Source organism: Mustela nigripes, chromosome 12, assembly GCF_022355385.1.
Source record: "Mustela nigripes isolate SB6536 chromosome 12, MUSNIG.SB6536, whole genome shotgun sequence".
Taxonomy (NCBI): Eukaryota; Metazoa; Chordata; class Mammalia; order Carnivora; family Mustelidae; genus Mustela; species Mustela nigripes.
In genome coordinates, this window is record NC_081568.1 from 148,950,653 (window position 1) to 148,971,318 (window position 20,666).

The 20,666-nt window shown below is 40.4% G+C and overlaps 1 protein-coding gene across 9 annotated transcripts in view; it reads left to right on the forward strand.

The window, feature by feature from the left end:
- The window catches only part of ZFP62 (ZFP62 zinc finger protein), a 56,015-nt gene that overhangs the window by 14,119 nt on the left and 21,230 nt on the right, over positions 1–20,666 (forward strand). For 2 of the 9 annotated variants that reach the window (XR_009407159.1, XR_009407161.1), the window contains exons 3-4: positions 4,100–4,227; positions 9,355–9,477. The exons of 2 other annotated variants lie outside the window; for them this stretch is intronic. Coding sequence is in view for 1 of the 7 variants with exons in the window: in XM_059416237.1 (XP_059272220.1) it covers positions 4,100–6,879 (2,780 nt within the window). In the remaining 6 variants the exon portion in view is untranslated. Of the gene's footprint in view, positions 1–4,099; positions 7,950–9,354; positions 9,478–20,666 lie in introns of those variants that run through there. 5 more of the 9 variants (XR_009407158.1, XR_009407163.1, XR_009407160.1 and 2 more) reach the window with 3 other exon arrangements.

Below are 20,666 nucleotides of genomic sequence, written 5' to 3' on the forward strand. Positions count from 1 at the left end.
AGATAGTTACAGAATGCTGATTTTGTTTTTTTCTTTTTTCAACTCAGCTCTCCCCACATTTACCAGCTAGCCCTGGCATTCTGCTGTAAATAAGTGGCCTCTCTTTCTCCCCTGTTTGTATGTGTATGGATTCACAAAATCCTATTTTCAGTGGTATATAATTCTTACTGTACGTAATTATTATGGAGCCTAAATTGGGTGGTCAAGCTGACTTGTGGTCTTGTGACATGTGCCTGTCATTTTTAACTATCTCCTTATTTGTTGGAGTAACAAGATGCTTTTCATCTTGTGTGTATTCTTTTTTTTTTTTTTTTATCAGAGAGAGAGAAGGGGAGAGAGCAAGCACAGGCAGACAGAATGGCAGGCAGAGGCAGAGGGAGAAGCAGGCTCCCTGCCGAGCAATGAGCCTGATGTGGGACTCGATCCCAGGACTCTGGGATCATGACCTGAGCCAAAGGTAGCTGCTTAACCAACTGAGCCACCCAGGCGTCCCTCTTGTGTGTATTCTGCCCCAGCCTAGAATCTGCCATTTCTCTGAAGAGCTCTGGTTCTTTTTAGTAGGCAATAGGACTAGAGATCAGAAACAGGGTGCTGGATGTGCTTACTACCACTAAGGTGTTTTTTGCTTCTTAGCTTTTCACCAGAGAGCTAGGGAATATGTGTACATATATACACATACAAATATACACACATGTGAATGTATAGATGTGTGTGCACGCAGAGGTAATTTTAGAAATCGTGAATTCACACCGATTATCTGATTCATCCCCACAGGGTTCTTTCTTGCCCTCCCCATTCCATATTTGGAATTTGATTCTTCCTCCAGGAGAGCCCTGGCTTGCAACTAAATCAACACATTTACTCAGTCCCCCAACACATCTAAAATTGCTTCAAATTACTTTGTTCATACCTCTGCAGAAGACAAAGCTGCTTAAAAATTCATGTGTTTTCAGGCATTCACCACCACCCTCTCCGTCCTTCCCAAGACTGAGAGAATAGAGAATAGGTATATGGTTACGTGTTCTGTGATATTATATGTCTAAATTATGGGTTAGTTCTTTGTTTCCTTTTGTTTCCTTCCTATGGTTACAGTATCCATATGAAACACAATTGAGTTCATATGTTGCCGTTTGCTTTGTGGTTTAGCTGCTTTTCCTTTTTCCAATTCTCATTGATTTAATTTTATTCTTTGAATATGCAGAACATTATCATGCTTCCATAGTAAAAACTATGCAGAAAGCTGTACTTACCCTGGGGATAAAAATATATGTTTATAAAAAATAAAAAATTATTAAAAAAAAAAAAAGCAAGCTGTACTTAGAATGTCTCTCTTCTCTGTCCCTCTGCTCTGTTCTCCCCACTTCACAGAGAATGGGGCTTTCTTCATTTCTGGTTTCTCTCATTATTATAAAGATAAGCAGTTATATCTTTGTTTTCATATTTTTCTTTCTGTAAAAAAGCAGAGCATATATGTTCTTTTTCTCTTTACATGGTATCCTGGAATTTGCTCCCTCTCAATCAGTTGATAGAGATGTTCCTCTTTCTTGCTTATTACTCCATTGTATACATGTGCCATAGTTTATTTAACTGGTCTTCTATGCTACACACTCAGGTAGTTATCTGGATTCTCTAGTTACAAACAGTACTACCATGAATAGCTTTGTGCGCATGTACTTTTTTGTATTGTTGGAAGTAGATCTTCAGTATAAATTTCTAGATGGGATTTCTGAATTGAAGTGTAAATACATACAGTTCACTTAGCTATTAGCAGATGCCCCTCAGTGGGTGTTATGCTGCTTTACAGTGCCATTAATATATATGAGTGCCTTTTTCCAACACAACCTCCCCACCAATGTGTGTTGTCATGCTTTTTAATATGACATATGAGAAGTGGTATCTTAGTGTAGTTCTTATTTGCATTTCTTTTTTTTTTTTTAAGATTTTATTTATTTATTTGACAGAGAGAGAGATTACAAGTAGGCAGAGAGGCATGCAGAGAGAAAGGAGGAAGCAGGCTCCCTCCAAGCAGAGAGCCTGATGTGGGGCTCGATCCTAGGACCCTGAAATCATGACCTGGGCAGAGGCTCAACCCACTGAGCCACCCAGGCGCCCCTGCATTTCTCTTATGAGTGGTATTAAAAACATGTTTAAGGGACATTTTAATATTTCTTTCTGTGAATTGTCTGTTTTTGTCTTGCACATTTTTCTATAGGAATTTTAGTATATTTTTTCAACTTCTGAAAAGTTTTTATATAAGAGATATTAGTGCCTATATATGATGCATGTTGCAAATATTTTTTCATTTGTCATTTCTCAATTTTGCTTATAGCATGTAATTTATATTTGCCATGTTATTTATATTTATACAGTCAGATTTATCCATTCCTTCTTATTGCATGTGAGTCATAGTTTGAAAACTTTTTCTGTACGCAGGTTATAGAGGCATTTTCTCATGTTTTCTTCCAGTATTTGTATGGCAGCACGTTTTTGTATTTAGAGCTCTGCTCCATTTGGAGTAACATTCTTGAGTGTGGTGTGAAGAATGATCTAATTTTATCTTTTTCCGGGTAGCTTTAGAGTTGTTCCAACACTAAAGATCATCTTTGCTCCAAGAATTTGATATATCATCTTTATCATTGCTTGATTTCTGTGTGTGATTAGGATTACTTCTGGACTTTCTGTTCTTTTCCTTTGGTCTGTACACTGGTACCATGATGCTTTTGTTGTAGAGGCTTTGTGGTATATTTTAATACCTAATGGGGCTAGTTTCTTTCTAGTAATTTCTTTGTGTTTTATTTTTTTAATTTTAAGTAGGCTTCAGGCCCACATGGACCTTGAACTCGAAGATCCTGAGACTGTGAGTCCTAAGCTCTACTGACTAAGCCAGCCAGGCATCCCTTGTATATTTATTTTAGAGGATTTGGTTTTATGGGTGTAGGAACTTGAACATCTTTCTCTCCTGAGGGCCAAGGATGAATAGAGGTGGAGGGGGCCAAGGCCAAAGGGAATTAATGGAGCATGGGCCCTGATGTGTGGGAGCAGGATTCAGAGCACGGATAAAAGGCACGTTGCTGTGTATGGTTATGGAATTCCACTGCCTGCCTAGTAGGCCTCACATTTAAGCAACATGGACAAGTGGAGTACTTTCAGGGGGAACAAAGAATTCCTGCCTGAGCCCTAAAATCTGTTTTAGGAAGGAGTTTACCTTTCCTGAGTCCTGTGCTTTATACCCAGCTTTCAGCCTGGATCAGATAACCTAACCTCAAATAATAAATAGTAATAACTAGGCATCTAGCACTCACCAAGTAGTAGGCATTGTTCACAACACTTTAAATAACTTTCTCAAGGTCACGCGGCTGGGTATTTGAGCCCAGGCAGTAGTGTTCCTTTGCTTGGCGGTTTGTATTTTAGCTTCTGATCTTCAATGTGCTCCGATTGCCGTTAGCTCTTTCATAAAGTGGGCATGGAAGCCTCTGCCTGGCACACTGGAGCACACTGTTCCATGCAGATTCCCCCGACTGCCCAGTCTCCAGGGTCAGTTTTCCGTGCAGGGGAAGTCCAGGAGGCCAGACCAACTCCAGGAAGCTGCAGTTTGCTTTCTTTCTCATGTCTGTTGTGACTCTCTTCATGGTTTCATTCTCATCGCCCTAATACCATCACTTAGGTACTGATTTCTTTTAGCTTTGCCTCTTTAGTTCTGCTGATTATGTCTCTTTTGTCTTATTATTTTTCGGCTTCTTATTCAGAGATTTCTTCTGCTTTTTGTTTTTTCATGACTAGGTGAACATTCCCCCAAACTGATCAATACTGTCCTTGGTTCTGTGCATCATTTCAATGCCCTTATGCTAAACTGTTATGCAAGAATAGAAAAGCTCTTTGTCCCATTGAAAATCCAGGGCTCTAACATTTTAACATTAACTCCAAAGGGGCAAAAATTTTGGCATGTCCCATCTTGTATCCCCTGCAGCTAAAAATGGTACTTAATCACACAGCATGCAGTCAATAAACATTTGTCAAGTGAATGAGTAAATTTGGTTGTAATTCTTCCAGTTTCCTCTAAACAAAGTGAACAGGTATCATTTTCATTGTCTTGCTTTAGTGTCACATTTGAAGACGAGGGGCACTGAGGATGAGAAATCAACTGAAAAGTATGAAAATGTTGGAAATGCAGAATCTTTGTGGCCAAAAGTGGAAGGTCTTCACAAGGATTGTATACAGGAATATAAGGTTGGTGAAACTTGTGATTGCAATAGCAAGGTAGAAAATCAGCTGCAAAATCCTGAGGGAAAAAGAATGAAGGAAGACAAAAGTGGCATCAGGGAAAAGATCGACAAAGCCAAGAATGCAGCAAATATAAAGACAGAACGGGAAGACGAGGCATCTGAGAAAAGCTTACATCCGAGTTCAAAACATGTTATACACCAGACTCTCTCTGTAGAACAGATAAGCAGTGAACAAGACAGATGTGTGGAGAACTTTAATGGAACCTCTCACCCTGGTCTGCAGCAGAAAACCAGTGCTGTTAAGAAGTCACACAAATGTGATGAGTGTGGGAAATCATTCAAATATAATTCCCGCCTCGTTCAACATAAAATTATGCACACTGGGGAAAAACGCTACGAGTGTGATGACTGTGGAGGGACTTTCCGGAGCAGCTCCAGTCTTCGAGTCCATAAAAGGATCCATACTGGGGAGAAGCCCTATAAGTGTGAGGAGTGTGGGAAAGCCTACATGTCCTACTCCAGCCTTATAAACCACAAAAGCACCCATTCTGGGGAAAAGAACTGTAAATGTGATGAGTGTGGGAAATCCTTCAATTATAGCTCTGTTTTAGACCAGCATAAGAGGATCCACACAGGAGAAAAGCCCTATGAATGTGGTGAGTGTGGGAAGGCTTTCAGGAACAGCTCTGGTCTCAGAGTCCACAAAAGGATTCACACAGGGGAGAAGCCCTATGAATGTGATATCTGTGGGAAAACTTTCAGTAATAGCTCCGGCCTTAGGGTCCATAAGAGGATCCATACAGGTGAGAAACCTTATGAATGCGATGAGTGTGGGAAGGCCTTCATTACTTGCAGAACACTTCTAAACCATAAAAGCATCCACTTTGGAGATAAACCTTATAAATGTGATGAATGTGAGAAATCGTTTAATTACAGCTCTCTCCTCATTCAGCATAAAGTGATCCACACTGGAGAGAAACCTTATGAATGTGATGAATGTGGGAAGGCCTTCAGGAACAGCTCAGGCCTTATAGTGCACAAAAGGATCCACACAGGAGAGAAACCCTACAAGTGTGATGTCTGTGGCAAAGCGTTCAGCTATAGCTCAGGCCTTGCTGTTCATAAAAGCATTCACCCTGGGAAGAAAGCTCATGAATGTAAGGAGTGCGGAAAATCCTTCAGCTATAACTCACTTCTGCTTCAGCATAAGACCATTCATACTGGAGAGAGACCTTATGTATGTGATTTGTGTGGGAAAACTTTCAGGAACAATTCAGGCCTAAAGGTCCACAGGAGGCTCCATACTGGGGAAAAACCATATAAGTGTGACGTGTGTGGGAAAGCCTATATCTCACGCTCTAGCCTTAAAAACCACAAAGGAATCCATCTTGGGGAAAAGCCCTATAAATGTACCTATTGTGAGAAATCTTTCAATTACAGCTCTGCCCTTGAACAACATAAAAGGATTCATACTAGGGAGAAACCTTTTGGGTGTGATGAGTGTGGAAAAGCCTTCAGAAATAATTCAGGCCTTAAAGTACATAAACGGATCCACACTGGGGAGAGACCTTACAAATGTGAAGAATGTGGGAAAGCCTACATCTCACTCTCAAGCCTTATAAATCATAAAAGTGTACACCCTGGGGAAAAGCCCTATAAGTGTGACGAGTGTGAAAAAGCCTTCATCACATACCGAACCCTTATAAACCACAAAAAAATCCATCTTGGGGAGAAGCCCTACAAATGTGATGTATGTGAGAAATCTTTTAATTACACTTCACTCCTTTCTCAACACAAAAGGGTCCACACTAGAGAGAAACCTTATGAATGCGACAGGTGTGAGAAGGTCTTCAGAAACAACTCAAGCCTTAAAGTGCATAAAAGAATCCATACTGGGGAGAAGCCCTATGAGTGTGATGTATGTGGAAAAGCCTACATCTCACACTCAAGCCTTATTAACCATAAAAGTACCCACCCTGGCAAGACACCTTTCACATGCGATGAATGTGGAAAAGCTTTTTTCTCAAGCAGAACTCTTCTAAGCCATAAAAGAGTCCATCTTGGGGAGAAGCCCTTCAAATGTATCGAGTGTGGGAAATCTTTTAATTACAGTTCACTCCTTTCTCAACACAAGAGGATCCACACAGGGGAAAAACCTTATATATGTGATAGGTGTGGGAAGGCGTTCAGGAACAGCTCAGGCCTCACAGTGCATAAAAGGATTCACACAGGCGAGAAACCCTATGAATGTGATGAGTGTGGGAAGGCATACATCTCACACTCAAGTCTCATTAACCATAAAAGTGTCCATCGTGGGCAGCAGCCCTATAATTGTGAGTGTGGGAAGTCCTTCAATTACAGATCAGTTCTTGACCAACACAAAAGGATCCACTCTGGAAAGAAGCCATACCGATGTAATGACTGTGGGAAGGCTTTTAATATCCGATCGAATCTCACCAAGCACAAAAGAATCCATACTGGAGAGGCGTCTTTCAGTGTGACCTCTGTGGGGAGTCACAGTGATACATCACAGAAGATAATTTATGAGGGAGGGAGTACTCTGGATATGACCAACATGAGCTTATCTGTAGGTGGCCGAGCTTACCAAGTCTCAGGTCAAATGGAAGAAAAACCTTATGAATGTATGAACATCTGAGCTCTTTGTTCATTTGTAATTTACACAATGTACATGAGATTACCAGTGCTCTTCAGGGCGATCTGCATCACAGCCAGCAAAGAAGACTCCAGTGTCAAGATAGTTGAGCCTGAATGGGACACAGTTTGTCCTGGGATAAAACCGATCCAAGTAACAATGATTTAAAAACCTTCCAAACAAGCAGACATTTCTGGGACATAAAACACATGGATGAGGAAAGAACTTAGAGGTCATATAATTACCATCAGAAAGCTCATATTTGGGTAAATTTTGTGAATAGAAATGGGGGAAATTCAGGTATAGCTTTGAATCCTAATTATACATTGGTTGGTGGGAAAAATACAAGGAGGGCCTCCAACAGGCAAATTCAGGAGAGAGATAGGCTTCAGGGAATAAAAACTTATTTAATAGTGGTGATTGCAAAGTATAAATTTGATATAATTGAGTAATTTGTGAGGGGTGATGATAAATTTTGAAACAAAATTGGATTTGTTGTAGGAAGAATAAAAAGTATAGACATGAATCTAGCAGGAAATAGTAATTTTAAAAATGTAAGTTGATTGGACTATATGGTTGTAGTGAAATACTCTGGGCAAAACTTTTTAAAAATTTTCAAATGAACCCCCTCAATGAATGATGAAGTGTGGTGAATGAAAACATCACACATTATGCTACACATACAAGGTTCTACCATAACCAGAAATTCAGCAATTAAATAACTAATGGAACACGTCTTCAACATGAATTTGCACCTACAAAAAAATATTTGATTCAGGGATTCCTGTGAATAGGAATGCTGAGAAAGAGATTTTATTAGAAAAGCTAGAAAGCTAAGTACCTATTGATAATTGAGGGATTGGAGGAAATTCATGATTCTTAATATTCCTGTTAAATATTTGGTTGTTTTGGAATGTGTTATTGTAAAGATTTCATGCACTACATGTGTGTATTGTCTGTTGTAAAATGTTATGAATACTTTGTTCAGGGCTCACTCTGTCTTGGCCGTGAAAAGCCAGATAGATATGGTGAGGTAAGGTGGAAGTCCAATAAAGAAACTCCTCAAAAGTAAACAGGCTCTGAGTGACTTTAGATGGAACAGTACACAGAGAAAACAGTTTGTGTGTCACATCTTTGTGAGGTAAATGAGACCAGATGTGAGGCAGGGAGGGCAGCAGGGGACTTATCCCATAGGGCTAGTAGCTCAGGTTTCACAAGAAATTACGTGGTGTCTCTACCAGGAGACGTGCAGAATGGACTGATCCTCATACTGGGCCTGGGTCATAGCTCCTGGGAGTGGGCAGGCTATGGAGCTGATCTGTCAACTTGCACAAATACTTCCTTTGCGAACAGAACTTAACAAAATGTGGTTTATGTGTTAAAGCTGTTAACAAGGTGACTCAAAGGGTAAAAGTAGTCTGAGCATTAAGTAAGCTGTCAAAGAATACTTTGGATAGCGCCTGTCTGTAGAGGTTGAATCCTGGTCTTATCTGGGGCTCCAAAATCCAGTCTCCCTACCAGAGAGCAGTCTCCTCTAGCTGATAGTTTCCTGGCTTTCTAGGATTTGTCTCTAGCCGCATTCTAGTCTCTCATGGTTTCCCTGACCCTCTCTAGGTGTATAATTCTTTCACTTTGTCTCCAGCCTCCACCAGTAAGTTTTGATAGAAGGAGAGGGATAGAGCTAGGAAGGGAAGAGGGAAAGAGCATTTCTGCCACTCAGCTCCACTTACGTCACTGCCACACTTGTTATGTCCGTCTTGGAACACTGACCCTCTCCACAGACTTTGATTAATGGATTCAGCAATTACTCACTGAGGATCTGCTAGGCAGATCCCCTCTACTAGGAGCTAGGCAGCGGGAGTAAGTATAGGGTAGGTAAGGGAGAAAGTCCTCAAGAAAACCACACTAGTGGATACTGAACTGAACTCTGCAGTGTTGAGTAGAGAGTGACAGCCACCAAAGGGGAAGAGGGAGGCAGCGGGGATATCTGGGTGGGACAGTTGGGTTTTTAAAGAGGAAGAAGCGGGAAATAGGATGGTTTGATTAAAGGCCTCATCAGAAAAGCTCACACATCTTCAAAAGGGGCTGGTCATTCAGGGTTGGTGTGTAATGGGCAGAAAGGAAGGCCATAAAATACCAATTCCCAGGAGTCACCAGGTTTCCACCTTTCTTTTATCTGAGGCCACCAGCGGCCTGAACATCCCTCCTCCATGCACACACACACCCATGTACTTGAGCTCTACCTGGACCCAGTGTGCCTCCTACAGTGGGGAAACATGAAATAAGGGAGAGGATGGCTACCACTCAAATGGGAATTCTGAGTGATCCAGCCTGCCAAGCAGTAGGACACGTTCCTGCTGAGGCCTCCACTGACTCCACTGACTTGACCCACAGGAAATGGGCCTCAGGGCCTCCAGTCCCCCTAGGGCCGGTAACACGCTGCTCAAGCTGATCTCACAAGATTTTCACTTGTGCCAGGTGGACTTTGTGGCACAGATTCAACGAGCTGTTCAGACTGGAGCATGTTTCAGGAGCACCATCCGCCACCTCTTTCCAGAGAAAATACCTGATGTGCAAGAAGAAAAACTTGCCAACATGTAGGTAAATCAAAACTCTTAAAAAGGCAGAGTCTAATGCAAAGGACTAAAGATAGAACTGAAATGTTGGGGATGCCAGGGTGGCTCAGTTAAGCTGCTGTCATGGGATCGAGTCCCGCATGGGGCTCCTTGCTTGGTGGGGACCTTGCTTCTCCCTCTGCTGGCTCTGCCTGCCACACCCTCTGCTTATGCTTGCTCACTCTCTCTCTGACAAATAAATAAAATCTTTAAAAAAAAAAAAAAAAGAATTGAAATGTTGGACCCTACTAGGTTAAATTGGAAGCTGGAGATCCACATGAAAGTGCCCCAAAGTGCTTGTGGTATTTCTGGGGAGGTCAAGATGCTCTTAGCTCTGCATTTTGTTACATTAACTATGTGTGGTAAAATGTCATGGGCAAACCAGAAGGATCAAGTGTACGAAGGATCTAAAGATCTGGGCTGGAGAACCTTAAAGTCTGGAAAGAGAATAAAACAACACTGAAAAGGCAGGGCAGTACCTTCTGGAAAAGGTGGGCTAGGTTAGTTGGGTCAGTTTCATACCAACAACCACGAAACTCTGCATTTTAAAAAATATAGATGGCATGCCACCCTTCCTCTCGAGAGCATTGAGGATAAAAAGACTGTAGTTTAAACAGACAGAGCAGTTTAAAAATGAGATCCTGTCACCAGAGAGGAACACCAAAGCAACTTCTGTCCTAAACTGTCAGCTGATGCTGCAGAGCTGGGTCGCACTTAACCAGCCTCAGGATAACCCTGGGGCTATACCCTGTTAACCAGCCACAAGGAGTGAGAGAGACAAAGGTCAGGGCCAGGCCCACCCACAATGGAGAGTATTTTATATGAGAACTTTCTGAAGTTAAGCTGGGTTCCCAAAGGTCCACATCCTCAAGAGAAACCATCCCTCCATCCCAGGGGGCTATAGAGAAAGTGGCTGTGTACCTGAGCAGAGTAGTAGAAAAGAAAGGGAAAAGAAAATCTCCCAACACCTTGTGGTCGCCGACCAACCCTTATGACCCAGGTAAACACAACCTGAGCCCCAGCCAAAGCAACACAAGGCATCTTTGGAAGAGGACTTCTTCAACTAGACCTCAGGGAATATTTTAAAGTTCATTTTTCAGGAGCAGTTAATAAGTATGCAAAGATAACCAAGGCACAAGGGGAAAAGGCATCATGACAGAACCAGAAAAGAACAGATTCATATAGACTTCACATACTATCAGTTACTTTTTAAAATTGTTTTGTTTTATTTTGGCTTTTTTGCGGGGGGGGGGGGCTCTTTAAAAAAAACTGCTTAAAATATTTAAAGATGTATTTGGCTACAGATTGTGACAAAATTAAAAATAATTGGTGAACTCAAAGGTAAAGGTGAAGAAATTATCCAGAATGCAGTGCAGAGTTAGAAAAATATGGGAAAATAGAGAAGGGAAGGTTTCAGTGGGAAGTTTTACATGCAAATATATGTAAAGTTACAGTCTCGGAAGGCAAGGACAGAAAAAAGAGGGCCAAAGGGACTGGGACTGAGAATTTTCCAGAGCTGATGAAAAAAGTCTGCAGTTTGAAAAGCCCAAAGAATGCATTTACAAAAATCACATCTAGGGGTGCCGGGGTGGCTCAGTGGGTTAAAGCCTCTGCCTCTGCGTGGCTGGTGTCATGATCCCAGGGTTCTAGGATCGAGTCCCACATTGGGCTCTCTGCTCAGCGGGGGGGCCTGCTCCCCCACCCCCCCGCCTGCCTCTCTGCCTACTTGTCTCTGTCAAATAAATCTTAAAAAAAAAAAAAATCACATCACACATCATAGTGTAACTGTGGAAAAAGAAGAAAAATATTAACAGCTAAAGAGAAATTACCTTCAAAGGGCAGGAGACTTCTCAGCAACAACAGAAGAAAGATTGGAATGAAAACATGAGTGTAAAGGTAGACAATGACCGTCCACCCAAACATTCACACCCAGTGAGAATACCTCTCGAGAATGAGGACAAAATAAATACATTTTAGAACAAAACTTGTTTCATTTTCCCCTGCCGACCTTCACTAAGAGCAATTCTAAAGAAGGCATTTTAATACAGAGAGAGAGTGATCCCAGATGATGTTCTGAGATGCAAAAATGAAGAGCAAAGAGTAAGAGCTATGTAGGCAAATGTAAATGAACACTTTTTGTACAAAACAATAAAGATTTAAAGTTGTTAAGATAGACTCAAAATACCAGACAACAATAATATCTGTCAAGAGAGAGTAAAAAAGGATTCAAGTATAATATGAGGTAAGGCTTTGGTTAATATCATACACATTGTAAAATCCAGGGGAATCATGAAATAGAATATATATATTTTTAATACTAGTAGAGGAAAAATGAATTTTTTTAAAGATTTTATTTATTTATTTGACAGAGATCACAAGAAGGCGGAGAGGTAGGCAGGGAGAGAGAGGGGGAAGCAGGCTCCTCACTGAGCAGAGAGCCTGATGTGGGGCTCGATCCCAGGACCCTGGAATCACGACCTGAGCTGAAGGCAGAGGCTTTTACCCACTGAGCCACCCAGGCACCCTGGAAAAATGAATATTTAAGAGATCAATTAAAAACAAAAGAAAAAACAGGAGAAGGAGAAGGAAAAACAGTGGCAGATCTTAAGCCAAAAATACGAGTATTTTTTTTTTTAAAGATTTTATGTATGTATTTGACAGGCAGAGATCACAAGTAGGCAGATATGCAGGCAGAGAGAGGGGAGGAAGCAGGTTCCTCACTGAGCAGAGAGTCCGATGTGGGACTCCATCCCAGGACCCTGAGATCATGACCTGAGCCGAAGGCAGAGGATTTAACCACTGAGCCACCCAGGCGCCCCCCGAGTATTTCTTTTTAAATGACAAAGATTGTCAAACAATGTCTTAGTCAATTCAGGCCACTATAACAAAATACCATGGACTGGGTGGCTTATCAACAACAGAACTGTATTTCCCACAGTTCTGGAGCCTGGAAGTTGAAGGTCACAGTGGTTAGAGATCAGTATGGTTGGGTGAGGGCTCTCTTCCAGGTTGCAGATTTCTAATTGTACCCTCATGTGGTGGAAAGGGCTGGGAAGTTCTTTGGGGTCTCAGATAATAGCACTGATCCCATTCATCAGGGCTCCATTCTTCATGACTCAATCACTTCCCAAATCCCAACTTCCTAATTCCTAACACTATCACACTGGGCATTAAGATTCCAACATGTGAATTTGGGGGGAATATGAACATTCACACTGTAACAGGACAAAAATATAAAACTCCACTGTATACTGTGTACAAGAGAATCACCTTAAATATGAGGACATTCAAAATTTTGAAAGTAAAAGAATGGGAAAAAAGTTATTTGAAGCAAATAGTAACCATTTAGAAGTTGGTGTAGCTCTGCTAATATTAGATGAAATAAATAAGTCATAAACTATTCCTACAGGTAAAGGGATAAAACAACTAAAACTTTATTACATTAAGACAAAAGGTCCAAGGAAGAGAATATACTGGAAAGATACAAAAGTTTTAAGTTAGTATCTACTTATTAACATAGCTCAAGAGTTGGCAAATATGTGCAGAACTCAAAGGAGAAATATAAAATCCAAAATCATGGTGGGAGACTTTTGATACCTTTCAGTAATTAGTGGGACAAGAATATTAGATATTAGTAAAGTTACAGATTTGAACACTGTAATTTAGTAAGGAATCTAATACATGGAACCCTGCACCATTGTATTAAGGATACTTTTTTTTTTTTTCCAAGCACACATGAAACATTTTCAAAAATTGACCTATACAATGTGAGATGTCAATTATATCTCAATGAAGCTGGGGAAGAAATTGGCCATACGCCAGATCATAAAGTAAACCTTAACAAATTTTAAAGAATTAAAATCATACAGAGTATGTTATCTTAACTATGCAATTAAGTTAGAAATGAATAATAAAAAGGTACTTAGGCCATCCCCATTATATTCAGAAATTTACAAGTACTTTTCTTAATCATGGTTCAAGGAAGAAAATATTTTGAACTGAATACTGTAATCAAGACCAGTGGGATATTGCTTAAGCAGTGCTTAGAGACATTTATAGCCTAAAAAGATATTTTAGAAAACCTGGTAATTAATCATCTAAGTACCATCTCAAAAAGTTAGAACAATCAAAATAAATCCCAAAGAAGTTAAAATAAAGTAATAAAAGGTGGGACTTTTATGAAATAGGAAAACAAACACAATATAAAGAATCAACAAAACCAAATGCATGTGTGTATTTTGGAAAAGACTAGTTAAACTGACAAGCCTCTGGTGAGATTGATCAAAACAAAAAGAACACCAAAGTCAGAATAAGGAGAGCTGTGAAATTTTCTATTCTGTGGACATGCACTGACCTCCCCACTCCCTGCTACTGAGAGAACTACCCACTCCCTCCAAATTCCTTGAGCAGCAATTCTGAGAACAGGCTGTAAAATAAGTGAGCCAAGTCACAAAGAAACACAATCCATTTCTGCAAGATTACAACACCTACATGACCAAAGCCCACCAAAATGTCAGTGAACACTGTGGCTTTAGTTTATTTCCCCTACAAATCCCATCTCATTCCTCATGTTTGGAGAGACAGTTCCTTTGAGAACGTCCCTTGTTGCAACCATTTGAATAAAGCACCCAGTTCCTTGGAGTTGAAGTCTCAGATTTCTGAAGTTTGATGTTACAAATGCTACAGGTATTAAAACAGTAAGATATTACAACTTTATTACAATAAGTTAGAAATGTTGTTTGAAATTTTAAAAATCCTAGAAAAGTGTAACTTACCAAAACTTACTAAGGGTCTCCCATCTTAAAGATGTGGAGTGTATAGGAAAGACAATGGAGGGAGTTACAGTCCTTAGGGAACTTGATGGAGAAGCCAGAGGACAGAGGAGAGAGGAGGAAGGGGTAAAAAGTAGAAAGGCAAAACTGTTGATTAATCAACAGTGAGTATGGAAAAGTCTTCCATAGCACTCTCTATCAATGAATTTGAAAGTGAAAACCTGAAAAATAATTTCTTTTTTTTTTTTAAGATTTTATTTATTCATTTGACAGAGATCCCAAGTAGGCAGAGAGTCAGGCAGGGGCGGGGGGGGGGGGCAAAGCAGGCTCCCTGCTGAGCAGAGAACCGGAATCGGGACTAGATCCCAGGATCCTGAAATCATGACCTGAGTTGAAGGCAGAGGCCCAACCCACTGAGCCACCCAGGCACCCTCTGAAAAATAATTTCATCTGTGTTTATGTATGGACACTCTAGGAGTGAAGAGGTACTGAGTGCCAGTCATGCAAAGCAAGGGAACTTTTCCCTCCTGGGTTTCAAAATCAAGAGAGGCTCCACTGAGGACCAGTTAGCTGAGGACAGACAGTGGGGACCTGCAGTCCGTCTGCATCAGGACCTTAAAAAATTGGGTATAACCGCTTCCAAGGGATTACTTGGGCTGGGAGGTTTCTCCAGCCTCAGCTTGGAGACCCAGAGAAAGAAGACACAAATTTTAACTCAATTCTTTCTACAGGGTGTTTCTATTTAGACCTGGCAGTTCTTCTCAGGGTGTGGAGTGTGTCCGTTATGCTCAGTTTGTGTGAATCCCACGTAGAGAGACTACAAAGTATAGTGGCCAAAACATGGCCTTTCCACAACAAAGCCCAGATGCAAATAAGAGCTGTAATAAGCCAGATGACTTCAGGCAAGTAATTAAATCTTTTGTTTTATGCTGTATGTCCTCAGCAGTCTCTTACTGGAATAACAATAGAAGTGAGTTGGAGAAGTTGGGTTATTAGAGCCCTTAGAAGTGTGCCTGGAATGAGAAGCTTTAGCATAAAAGTGTGTGAAGTGAGTCTCACCATGTGGTGGTCCATGTCCCAGGACTCTAGCGACCTGACAGTCAGGTAGTAGAAGACAGTCCCATCTGAAAGCCAAGAAAATAGCTGAATGATCACCCTACACATAGATACAACTGAAGATGAGATTCGAGAAAAACGACTGTCTTAATCTGGTTACTCAGCAGTATCTTGCTTCTAAGCAAGAAATCCATTGTTCCTAAGCGAAAATGCATTGCTTTTTCAGGCTGGAAAAAGGGTCAGCAGAAGAAGCTTCCAGCTCTACTCCAGTAAAGTGTTGCCTGGGACCAACGCTGCTTCACACTTGCTTCTCCAGCTTAGGCAGCCTGCCCACTCATACTATATGCATTTTGCTTCTCTCCCTTTCCCCGTTTTCCTACAATAGATAGGCTAGAAATTAATACAGAAAGGGTTGGCGGGAGCCAAGCCTCCACCATCTTAACCATGGCTGTTTGAGGGGAGAGAGTCCCTTAAGATCTCAAAATATGAGAAGATCCAGGGGTTGGCAGGGCAAAGCCCTGGAGAGGAGCAGAAGTTCCTCTGGTCTTGGATGTAAACCTTAGGGTCAGCATTCCAGGGAATGCAACAACTCTGAATTTCTTTTCCTGTTTATAATTTCCCCACCTATAAAAAGGGAAATGACCCAACTCACAAGGTTGCTTTAAAGATTTGTGAAAAAGCATTTTGTATTTTGAAAATCTCTATATGAACATCATTGTTAAATTGACTAGTGAACGGTCTTGTTTTTTAAAGTTAAAAGAAGGAGATAAAAGTAACAGCAAAGATTAATGAAACAAAATGACACAACAGAAAGGATCAAAAATCAAGGTTGGTATTTTGGAAAGAGATTAAAATTGGCAAACCTCTGGTGTAATAAAGAAAGAACAAAAAATCACAAATAATCACAACAGATTCCATAGATTATTTAGAAGTACGCTTTTAAAATGTACAAGGACTTCCTAGTTATATTTTATTATCGCATTGTGGTCAGAAAATACACCCCCTGTGATTGCTACCCTTTGATATCTGTTGGGATCTGCTTATGGTCCAGCCCGTGTTCGATCTCGTGAAGTTTCCATGGGCGCTGGGGAAGAATGTGTGTTCTGCTGATGCTGGGTACACTCTTCTAGATGACACATTAGATCACCTTTGTAATGCATTGTTCAGATCCTCTCTGCTCTCAATGGTTTAGCTCCTTTTTCTGTCAATGAACGAGGTAATTGTGGAGTTCCCCATTTCCACTTAAATGATCTGTGCAGTTTGCTTTGTATATTGGTGGCTGTGTTTTTAGATGCATGTAAATATAGAATTATTATATCCTCCTGGTGAATTGAAATTGTAAGAAGAAAGCCTCTTCTCTGTTGTGATGCCTTTTGCTTAAAGTCTATTTCTTTCTGATATTAATAACATCAGCTTCTTTTTAATTACTGTTACATGGCATATTCTTTTCATTCTCTCACTAGATTTAAAAGCCAAAGAATAGGGCACCTGGGTGACTCAGACAAAAGCGTCTGCCTTTGGCTTGGGTCATGATCCCGGGGTCCCTGCTCAGCAGGAAGCCTGCTTCTCCCTCTCTCACTCCCCCCATTGTATTACCTCTCTAGCTGTGTTTCTCTCTGTCAAATAGATTTTAAAAAGTAAATAAGTAAGTAAAATAAAAGCCCAAAGATGTGCTTAGATGTGCCTCTTGGAGATGTGTCTTTTGGAAATAGCATGTGGTAACTTCTTTTAACAGGAACATTAGGCTTTCCATGTATAATTTCCACTATGTTTGGGCTTATATATTTTTCACTGCTTTCCTGGTATAAGTTATGTTTGGGCTCTCTCTTTTTTTTTTTTCAAGATTTTATTCATTTATTTGAGAGAGAGAGAAACAGAGACAGAGCAGAGAGAGAAGGGCAGAAAGAGGGAGAAGCAGGCTTCTTGCCAAGCAGGGAGCCCGACACAGGGCTCCATCCCAGGACCCTGGGATCATGACCTGAGCTGAAGGCAGATGCTTAACTGACTAAGCCACCCAGGCATCCCTGTTGTTTCTTTTCTTGGCTCCTTTCAGATTGGGTTAGAATTCTTCCGTTAGGATTCTATTATTCTACTTTTCTCTCTGCTGGTTTGGAAGTTATATTGCTTTCTCTCCTCCTTTACTGGCCAAGGACTTAAAAGATCCATTCTTGATTTACCAAAGCCTGATGTAAACTGGCAGTTTTATCTTTGTACTAGACCATTGAAGGATCTTAGAACACTTCAGCTTCACTTGCCTGTTATCTTACATGCCATCGTTTTTGTGAACTTTAATTATGTGCATATAAAGCTATACAGGTATGCATGGAAATACAGTATTATTGTTGTCTATACCAAATATTTATTGAGATTTATTTTCCTCTTTACTACTTACTTCTCTGTCTCCTCAATTTTCCACACGGGGCCATTTTCCTTCCTTTTGTCTGAAAAACATCCTATAGGGACAGTCTGTCCTGTTAGAGGTAACACCTTCCAATTTTTGTTTGCCTAAAAATAGCTTTATTCCACCTCATTCTTAAAAGATATTTTTACCCAGGAATAGAATTCTAGGTTGAGTGTCTTTTGTCCCAGTGGAAGCATCAAGCCACCAATTCCTGACTTCCATACTGGTTGGTGAGCAGTTCATCTTCCTGTTTAATGCCTTCTTTTAAGTTTTTTTTTTTTTTCTCTGTGTCTTTGGTTTATTCCATTTTTACCAAGATACATTTGGGTGTGGATTTTTTTTTAAATTTATATAGTAATGCTGCTTAGATCCTTTGGGCCTTTAAATTTGTGGATTTGTATGTTCAGTTTTGGTAAATTCTCAGCTGTTTGGGTGCCCTCATTCTCTTTCTCTTTCCTTCTGTGACTCCAGCAAAGGCATATTAGACCTTATCACCATAACTCCTATGGTTAAGTAGTAACCTTACCCTTTCATTTTCATCCCTTTGTCCCCCCTCCCTGCCCAGGCTTCATTCTGGATGTAACTTATATTTCAGTTCACTAAGTCTCTCATTGGCTGTGTAATCTGCCATTAAGTCGATATTCTGTTTTTCAGCTGGAGACTTTCCATTTGTTTCCTTTTTTATAGTATTCCAAACATGTCTTTTTTTTTTTTTTTCCTCAAACATTATTTTAAACGCTGTATCTGATGACATCTGGCAGGGGCTTCCCCTACTGCTGGTCTCTTTGTGTGTCACATGTTCCCTGCATTAGATTCCCTCTGCCCAAATACTTAGAGTGGTTTCTGTTTTCCTGCTTGGAATCTGACTGATACACTGCTATCTGCCAAACTCTCAACCATGGGCCTTACAACTTTCTACAATTTTTTTTCACTACCTTCAGCTCCTCTTTATGTTTTGTTAACTTTTAGCAAAAGGAAACTTAAATTAAGAAGCTACAGAATTTGTGGTCTAAAGCCAGGGGTCTAAACTGAACACAAATGGGAAAAAAGAATCCCTTCCCAAAGACTCCTACTCTTAGTAAATAATTTTGGAGGAACATTTTTGGGGGAGACACTGCCATCCCCCCAATTTTGTTTCAGTTGGCCTGTCATCCCCCTGTTCCACAAAACAATATCTGGGATACATATGTTAGTTATTCACTAATAGTTAAGTCATCCTGAAGCTGTCTCAATTACGTATTTAAAATTTTTTAGACAGAAGTCACTTCTTCCAAAAAAAATTTTTTTTCTTAGAGCCTGTCCTCTGAAGATACATTTAAAACAAAACAAAACACTTCAGTAAACACAAACCTCAGAGCTCCCAGGTCCCAGCTTCTTTATCAGGTGGTTTATTTTTTTCCCTCTCAAAAAATAAAGATAAAAATATGTTACAACAGAAATACTATAAAAGCAGTACTCTGACTAGCATTTCTTCCTGTGATCTTATTTCCCTCCTCCACTTTTAGCCACTTCAATGGGAAGAGTTACATCATTTCCCAGTTCTGCTCTCACTTCTCCCCTCCCCAATCTAGAATCTTGGTGGTTACCTAGTTTATTTTGTCTGAGCATATGCTGACTAGTGGGGCCTTGAGGAGAAAACTCAGGGCCTTCCTCCCCAGCCCTTTAGCCCTCTCTGAGGTTGACTGACCCTCTCATGGCCTGTGGGGAGATCTGCCATTGGGCACACCAACCCTTGACAGAGACCAATCTGAAGACTAACAGTGCCTCAAGTGCCTGATCAGTCAGGGGGAAGGGACACAGATAAACACCATCCTAGATGGATAGCAGAAAAACACCGTCCTAGAACTTCTGCACAGAACACAGTCTTGAGGACTAAATGAGGCCCCCATCTGGGGATCCCCACTCACCTCTTTAGCCAGTCCCAAAGTGCAGTATTTCGAGTGGGCTGTATACTGGTGTAAAGGTACCACAAACATACACCCATTGTGGGGTTAGAATAAGCTCCTTGTTTAGTTAACCAGCTTCAAAATCTTATCAGAAGCAAGATGGCATCTGGGCAGGATTCAGGACCTCACAGGGATGTTGACCTCAGTGCCCAGGGTCCCTGAGCAGCTAGGTTCTGACCAAAGATCTGACCAGATCTGGAGCATTTTTTTTCTTGTCTGGACACAACCATTTTAAACTCAATCTGTCTTTGGAATCCAAACCAAAAAGCTGTGCATTTATACTTTCAAGAATCTGTACAGACAAGAGGCTCTCGCTGGTGGAACTGGACCCAGCAGGACCAGGGAGCACATGAAAGGAAGTGAACTTGAAATAGCACTTGCACTGTTGCTTCCAAACATTCACTTCCAATTTTTCACAGAAAGGAAACTTCCCATACATGCATTAATGTGGTGGTTCTCCTTTCTGCAAAAGGACATAGACATCTTTTGCATTGTCTCTAAAGGCTTCTTAGTTACTTACTGTATAGTTACACCATAACTTACCGAGTCCCTAGTGCTAAATATTTGGGTTGTTTCCAGTTTTTTTGTTTGCTTGTTTGTTTGGGGTTTTTTTTTTTTTTTTTTTGCTAGTATAAGCAGTTTTGCAATAAAATATATTTTCTCACCCTTACAGAAATTTATCTGAAGGATACATTTTTTCTTTTTTTAGAATCATAAAAATTAATCTTTTTTTAGTTTAAATTTAAAAAAAAAATCTGAATATAGTTGACACACAATGTTACATTAGTTTGAGGATTACAACATAATGATTTGACAAGTTTATACCTTATGATATGCTTACCGCAAGTATCACCACAAAACACTTACAATATCATTGGCTATGTTTGAAGATTACATTTCTAGAGACAGAGTTTTGAGTCAAAATTTGCCTTAAATTTTTGATAACATCCTCTTGCTGTCCAAAAATATTGCAAAACTTACACTTCCAACAGTACTTGGT